This window comes from Portunus trituberculatus, chromosome 46 (genome assembly GCF_017591435.1).
Source record: "Portunus trituberculatus isolate SZX2019 chromosome 46, ASM1759143v1, whole genome shotgun sequence".
In the NCBI taxonomy this organism is placed as follows: Eukaryota; Metazoa; Arthropoda; class Malacostraca; order Decapoda; family Portunidae; genus Portunus; species Portunus trituberculatus.
In genome coordinates this window covers 18,313,378-18,321,935 of record NC_059300.1, presented here as the reverse complement: position 1 = coordinate 18,321,935, position 8,558 = coordinate 18,313,378, and the positions used below count along the sequence as shown (strand labels likewise).

Sequence of the window (8,558 nt, the reverse complement as noted above, 5' to 3'; positions counted from 1 at the left end):
GGAAATGTATCTCTTAAACTTTTGGTTAAATGCCTGACATGTATAGTCAGTATTTAAATTTTAGCATAGCTGCTTTAAATATTAGTAAATAATATGTTAGTGTATGTACACAGGACGACATCAAAATTAAACTATAACCATATCAAAATATTTGAATGAAAAGTTGATACTCTGGAATATTTACCCTGCCTGTCAAGTGTATACTAATATATACCGGAGAATGAAGGTATAATGTCCCTGTAATAATGGGCTTAGTTAATGTTCTGGTGTGGTTTACCTATTAGTCACACTGCATTTCTTATTCTAAAACATTTTGGTGCATAAATTTATGGTAATACTAATAACCACTTTCTTTGATACAACATTCTTGAAGTTAATACCTGACCCATTACTGTTTTAAGGAAGCATAACAAAGCATCTAAATTAATGCTAGAAACATTAATGCCTCAACATACACTAACCATACATTCCTTAGTACATTTTCAGAAGTTAATGCCTCAAAATGTAAAATTGTAACAAATACCTTTAATGCAGCATTGTTAAAGTTAATACCTAACCCATTAATACCTTGATGTGCAAGAGAAAAGAGAGAAAGGAAAAAAGCCTTATATAATATTGTCAAGCCTTCTCACCATATAAAAATTGCTGCCAACAACATGGGTTCATTAAATATGCAGAACTTGGCCCTGCAGCATCATTAATAATGATAAATGTAAGATACAACACAAACAAGTACTTTGTACAAATAATTGAATTCAACACAATAATTAATCAATACTCCAGTTGATAAAAAAGAATAACAAAACCAGACAACTGCAATAAAAAGTAAATATGCATATCAAAAATAAAAAAAATAAAAAAATAAATAAACTAGAGAATCACATGGACAACATAATGTCAGAGAGAAGAGCAGCACTTCACAGTAACCTTACAGTGGAAGACTTCATAAATAAGCACTGTTAGTATGCAGTAATATGGAGTATATAGTACAAAATCAAGATGGATTGAAGTATACTTCAAAACAAATTTATACTTATTTACAAAATTCCTGTATGATTAAAAATCTCTACTCCTTACAGGTTTATCAATACAAGAAGCTATATGGCATGAATGGGTAATGTGTGTGTGTGTGTGTGTTTATTTTATATATTTATATATATATATATATATATATATATATATATATATATATATATATATATATATATATATATATATATATAGATAGATAGATAGATAGATAGATAGATAGATAGATAGATAGATAGATATAGTGGAACCTCAATTGCCAAGTGCCTCCCTTTTTCAAAAATTTGATTGCTGAAAAAATTTTCAGCTCAGAATTGCCCCAATTGTCATACCATAACTCGGATGGCAAACAATCCTCACCTGATTTCTAGCTGCAATTTGGCCAAAATACGGTTTGACTCTGCATTACATTCTCCCTGAAGTACTATCCTCCATACAACATTTTTGTGCGCCTCTCAACTGGATTAAACAAAGTACAACAATACAGCACATGCTGGTCTTCCTGACGATGTTTATCATGCACCACTAGCTGTCCTGGAATAGGTGAGGCAGCTATTTTCTGTTTTTCTTTATGTGGGTTGAACAGTAGTGTTATTTGCAAGATACTTTGTTGATATGGGAAGTCTCATGAGTCACAAGATTCTGCGAGATGTTTGTTTGACTGCCAAAGAGGGGCACCTCACCTATTCCAGAATAACTAGTGATGCATGATAAAGATCAGTATATGCTGTCTTCATGTCAGATGCCATTGATATAGCAACCACGATCCTCTGTTTATTCCAGCTGAGAGGGGCACAAATATGTTTGATAAAGGATATGTGCTCCAGGGAGCATGGGGTGTATGCCCACTCACTTGCTCAAACACAATTCTGGGGTCCAGGAACTGATTAATCTATTTCACACTGATTCCTATAGGGAAAATGGTTTCATTTTTTAACATTTCAGTTCACGAACGACCTTCAAGAACAAACTAAGCTCAACAACTGAGGTTCATTTATATATATATATATATATATATATATATATATATATATATATATATATATATATATATATATATATATATATATATATATACACACACACACACACACACATATATATATATATATATATATATATATATATATATATATATATATATATATATATATATATATATATATACACACACACACACACATATATATATATATATATATATATATATATATATATATATATATATATATATATATATATATATATAAACACAAATAATATAAATTTACAAACTGATGTGTTTCCACTTATGATAGCATTATCATAAAGGAAATCAGATTATATGGAATGCAGAAAGTAAACTGGGTATAACAGGATAGATGCTTAACTTATCAGAAGGATCTCACTGAGCACACATAAAAATAAACTGTGTACATGATAAGCCCAACTACCTTATATTTAGTTGATAAACAATATACATAAACTCTTAGCCCAATAATTCTTAAATATGAATATTCAATACAATAAGAAATTTAACTTGTAATTCAATTTTAATAATATGCCACGGAGCAGAAATTGAACACATCATCCTGACATGTTCAATGAATAATAATTAGGTGCCGCTTGAAGCAATGCTAGAGATGAAGGTGGTCACAGCAGGACTGGCTATCCTTAAATCTTGTTCAAATTTATAATAAATTGACAGGCCTTGGTTACATTGGAATCTCTGGCATATTAATTGTTATGTAAAAATTCATAGTATTTCTTGCATAGATGTCATTAACTTGTATGAAGTGCATTTCAAATTATCTAATTGTTATTCAACTGGTAATGCTAAGTGCCAAATTCACTTAGCATATGAGATGCTGAGTAGAAGGTCTCATGTACTGTACTATGATGACCATTTCTGAGTTATGTTTGGTAAATCAGCATATTCCAGTCCCTCTTCTACTAATGCAACTATGATTCATATGGAAAAATCACCACAATAAGGATTTAAATCCCATTTTGTAGAGGGTACCAACAGGTGACACTGTAAATGAAGTCATAAGCTCTGATTAGTGATCATTAAGTCCATTTTTCTCTGAATAATCTAGTCAAAAGTCATTATGGCTTATGGCAAGATCTGAACCTTGGAAATCATTATAAGATTCCAGTATCCAACTGACTTTAGGGCAATATTCCTTATGTATTCATGTAAAAGAACCCTTCTATCGTCAGATGCATGTGAGGAAGTAACAACACAGTGGTAAGGATTCAAGTACCACAGACTACCAAATGAGGTTGATGGGCAATCACAGAGCTTGACATATACTGTTAAGTTCTAGACAGCAAATGAGAATGCCAGACATAAAAATTCAGACAATGAGCATCAATTGACGTTAACCATCATAGGAATAATACTCTTATAGCATTGTTCTAAAAACAGATGTTTTCATTTAGGGTATCTATATTGGCTGTAAAGACATAGCATTTTGAAGGTCAACAAACTTTAACAGTGCTTTATCACTTTCTAAGTGTCCCTTTAGACCTTATTCTACTCGTAGCCCCATATGCTACACATACAGTCGGCGCCAAAGGTACTGGCGCGAAAATCGTGCGCTAATATCCGTGACGAATTATCAAAGACACCCAAGGAAAACAACAATTGTATTGGCGTGCAATCGTGAGGTAGAATGGGCAGAGCTTAAGTCCCACACAGAGAATATAGGTCTCAGTTGCCTGCTGTGTTTCATGGTGGAAACATCAATTTTTTTTGTCACGGAACCCACGTGTTTTTCCTACTGTAGCTTGCAAAACGTGTCTGTTAGTACAATCCAACGCCGCCTCAAGGACAACCTCTGCTATACGCATCAGGCGCCACAACATAAATGCATTCTAACTGAGAAACAGAAGCAAAAACGTGTTAAATTTTGTAGGAAATATCTGAATTGGGACAGTGAGAAGTGAAAGAAGGTATTGTGGAGTGATGAGGCTGCGTTTTATGTTACTGGGAACCAAGGAGGTAAGGTGAGGCTACCAGGGTGCGGACCTGTACCATCCCAAGCACACACAGGGGACAGTCAAGCACCTTGATAGTGTCATGGTATGGGGTGCCTTTGGGTACCATGGCAAGGGCAAGCTTGTTGTGTTGCCTAAAACATTACAGTGAACAAGGAAAGATATTTGGAACTGTTGTGTGACCATCTGGAGGATTGCTTTGATGCATGCAAGAGTGAGGTGTTCATGCAGGATGGAGGCCCTGCACACACAGCAAAATTAGTCAAGGAATGGTTTGAGTTTGTAGTAGTGGACTACATACAGGACTGGCCTGGTAATAGTCCAGACTTTAATCCAATTGAAAATCTTTGGGGACTCATAAAGAGACGGCAACGAGGAAGTAACACTGCAACTCTGCCAAAGCTCGTGAAGGAGATTCAGGATATCCGGGACAATTTGAAACCCTCCATGCTCCAAAGACTTGCTGAATCCATTCCTCGACGCCTGGAGAGTTGTCTCAAGAGAAAAGGACTCCCCACAAATTATTAGAGGCTGGTAGGTTCCCCTTAAATATTTCTATTAATTATTTTTCTAAGTGTTACAAGAGAAAAACGTACCGCACCAATACCTGTGGCGCCGACTGTAAATATTGATTACTATTGAAAATATATAAAAATGTGTACCAATGAATGGTTCACCTTACAATAAGTAATTATAGGATAAAATACAATTAACAATAACAATAATAATGCCACTTGAATAGCATCAAGAACTAGAATGCCTAATTCATCAAGTAAAAAATCATCATCAATATCAGTTACACACAATAATTTCTTATAAAACTGTATACATAATGCTGATAAAAATTTTAATAGAATAAGATCTTCACAAGAATTACTTCATGATCTTGTCTGAAACTGAATAGGAAAATACAGATTATGAAATTGTAGGAGAGAGAGAGAGAGAGAGAGAGAGAGAGAGAGAGAGAGAGAGAGAGAGAGAGAGAGAGAGAGAGAGAGAGAGAGAGAGGGGTGGGGGAGGATCATCCATGAGCTAGTTCTGGTATGGGGAAAAACAGAAAGGAAAGAATGAAGCCTAACAAAAATAAATGGAAAATTACCTAGTTGCATGCAGCATAGTACAATTAAAAACAATTGTTCAGAACTTAATCACGAAGTAACCACTTCTTTGGAGGGTTATACAATGAACATTAAATGTACATTAAACATTGACAAATACTTTTCTATGCATGGAGATAAAAATGGATGGAGATTCATTCTTTCCCTAATAATAATAATAATATTAATAAAAAAAATATATAAATAATAATAATAAAAAAAAAAAAAAAAAAAAAAAATATATATATATATATATATATATATATATATATATATATATATATATATATATATATATATATATATATATATATAATCTTGCTTGCAATCTCTGAGAGACAATCTATTGGATAACTGAAAATACATATAGGTAGAGTATGTGTATATCATTGATGCACTATTAATGTAATTACACTGCTAATTTTTACTTCATCAGGCCTGATTTTGCAATATTAATTCTCTCTTATCTTTCATAACATTTTAAAGATATCTTTTGGGAAGGGGCATTTAACATTTTCTATTTTCTGTTCAAACCTATCACACAAAAGTTCATTCATACATCTTGAGAATAAATAATGCCCTGACAGCAAACAAACAACAATGCTTTATCATATATGTTCATGTTGAGGGAAGTAATGCCTTGATAGCTAACAAACAACAATACTTTATCAAATGACTTATTTTCTTTTCACCAAAATCTAGTTTTCCTTAACATATGCACTAGAAATATTGTAGTAAAAAATAAAACCAGCATTTTATAGATATATCTCTTTGCCAAGGTCTAAATATCTATCAACATGGAAAAGATTCACAAATGAATACCTCAATTTTATAGTTCTTGATAGTAGATCTCACAGCCATCTACTAGCCTGAAAGTTCATGGAATTATCAACTTAATGCAACAAATAACAGCTACTCACAGGAGATAACTGCATGTAAGACATTAAGGAGAGAAAAGCAGCTGCTCTCCTCTGTTCTACAGCCACCATCTGCACCCAGCTAGTCCAGATAAGCCCAGAAGTGCTACTAAGGGTGGGTTGGGATGAATCACAGGTGCAGGATTGCAGCCATTCTTGTCATTGCAAGTGCAATATTCAGTGTGAATATTGAAGGTGCCTGTGCGATAGATGCAGTAACGTTCATCACCTCCCACTCCAGCTTCTCCAAGCCGGGCACAGTCTCTTTTGTATCGCCAATGACCATTCACTGGATGGGAAAAATTGACCAGTGATTTAGCTGCTATTTCTTACTTTTCATTTTCAAAAGTGAGTTACTGTTTTCATCTCAGAAGTCATGTGAAAATCAAAGTCAAGTGCAAATTTTTTTAGGGAATAACTTCTGGCATAAATTATAGCCCAATGGACTTTGTAGTAAATCATCAAATCTTGCAAAATGCAACAGAAGAAAAAATGTGAACATTCCTAAAAGACAAAAACACAAAAAAATATAAAAAAATAAACAAAATAAATAATACAAAAATGTATACTTACTCTTACATACATTAATAGATAAAATGAGAGAGAGAGAGAGAGAGAGAGAGAGAGAGAGAGAGAGAGAGAGAGAGAGAGAGAGAGAGAGAGAGAGAGAGAGAGAGAGAGAGAGAGAGAGAGAGAGAGAATGTCCTCTTAGGGTGCATTTACACCAAGTGAATCAAATCGATTCAATTCATGAAGAATCAACATGATTCATGAATCATGTTGATTCGCCACATCAGTTTCCATGTAACCATTTACACCAAGCGAATCGAGTCAATTCAAATCATGGCGATTCAGAATCAATGATTGGTATGGACCCATTTTTCATGAATCAAGGCGATTCAGCTGAGGAGTAAGCACCATGCAAGTGGACATTCTAGTCAATTTAGCAAGAGAATAATGTGCTATACATGATCCCAGTGATCATATGTGCCAAAATCATGTACATGTATTGTATTGAACCATAGCTAGAAGGAACAGTTGCAGCCTACGAATTACTAGAGAATATTATTCTGCATATTTTAAAAACAAATGATAACAAAGTGTTATGGGCATAGTTTTCCATTTTCATTTGGCAAATGGAGGGTGTATTGTCTACCTTTGAAATGCGTGGTATAACGTAATCGCCAGTAAGCCAGGCACCAACCAGAGTGAGGGAGGGGTGTAAACTTCGTTATATTACCCCCTGTGCCTCTGATTTGGTTCACTAAATACCACTGTATGGCACGTCACAAAGTAAAAGTTAATATGACAAAATAATAGAATTAACATAGCTGTATTTGTTTTGATATCCTCTGTATACCATTAAGCCTAAATACAGAGTAGATGTGATAATATGGTATCAACTGGTGTGCCCATTTCTTCCTTGGTGAATGTACCAGTGGATCATTCTGTCCTGCCACTCGAAAGCTCCACCTGGCAAGACAAAGTATTCTCTCAGAGTGTCACAAACTGACATGACTTCTGCTGTAGGCCTAGTACTTCTCGTTGGTGACAGGCTCCCCCAACATCTTAAACTATTTTGTGGTTATCCTAAAATCTCTGAGGATTATTGACCAAATCTGGGAATAAATGTCCAAAACTCCAAAATTCAGGTCTTCTAGAATTAATGGCATACACCCATATTCGTTGCCGATGCCTACGCCTATGTTTCCTCAGCCACTGTAACACTGGTATTTCTGCAAAAGCTAATACATCCATACTTCCTGAAGGCTGCCTTGGTACTGAATCATCTGAATGATGTGAATCAGTTGTATTGAGACTCAATCGGTTGGAAATATGCAGATTCAAATGATTCTTCATGAATTGAATAAATTCACTTCGCTTGGTGTAAACACACCCTTAGTGCTTACCTTTCATTCGTATCTTGCGACACATGGTAGCTGGGATTCCACGCAAGTGGGGAAGGTCTTCCTCCAAGCTACAGTCCTTGGGGTTTGCAGTGGAGTTGTCAAATGGATCGCTGCAGAATGGATCCAGCATACTATTGCAGAACCAACATTTTATCCCTGGAAATATAAAATTTGATTTGTTGAACTTATGTGAGTAAGTATATATGTATTAATTTAGGTAGGTTGTCAGCAATAATAACTCTTGATATCTAATTGTGTTTAATTTTACTAATATTTACTGAATTGTTTCTTCATTAATCAGAAGCACCTTGATTTTTCCTAAAGAAATAAATTTGTTACTTTTACTTTACTATGACCATCAGTATTCTCTCTTTCTCTGAAACATAATATTATAAGATATATGAGATATATCTATACACATTAATAATTTTCTCCTCAATATAAATCATTAAATTCTCTTTTTCTGTGACCACTTTCAAGTCCCTATCAAAGCTAATTAAGAGGTAGGATCTGCATGGCCCATTTTAGAGCAATAAAAGAATTATAAGATATATGAGGCCTGTCCAGAAAGTATCTAGCTATTGTGAATATTTGTAGAACTGATTGTGCGATCCTGACAGAAC

At 34.2% G+C, this 8,558-nt stretch overlaps 1 protein-coding gene and 1 long non-coding RNA gene across 2 annotated transcripts; one reads left to right on the top strand and one right to left on the bottom strand.

The window, feature by feature from the left end:
• The first annotated feature begins 2,662 nt into the window (after positions 1–2,662).
• Positions 2,663–6,663, top strand: LOC123519827. Its single transcript, XR_006679106.1, has 2 exons — positions 2,663–5,021; positions 6,627–6,663. It is a non-coding gene; the product is annotated as an uncharacterized LOC123519827 (long non-coding RNA).
• LOC123519826 lies at positions 2,663–8,117 on the bottom strand. The gene is made up of 3 exons (XM_045281351.1): positions 7,936–8,117; positions 6,029–6,314; positions 2,663–3,043 (listed from the first exon to the last, which is right to left on the bottom strand). Exons 1-2 carry the CDS (start codon positions 8,063–8,065, stop codon positions 6,085–6,087), a joined length of 360 nt encoding a protein of 119 aa, XP_045137286.1. The 5' UTR covers positions 8,066–8,117; the 3' UTR covers positions 2,663–3,043; positions 6,029–6,084.
• Between the last annotated feature and the right edge of the window lie 441 nt (positions 8,118–8,558).

Bases quoted from the DNA above. Each gene is read 5' to 3' on its own strand.
- LOC123519826 (XM_045281351.1), bottom strand. From the start codon at position 8,065: ATGCTGGATCCATTCTGCAGCGATCCATTTGACAACTCCACTGCAAAC. The intron at 6,315-7,935 runs GTAAGCACTAAG...TTTCCCATCCAG, and splicing joins TCGCAAGATACGAATGAAAG to TGAATGGTCATTGGCGATAC.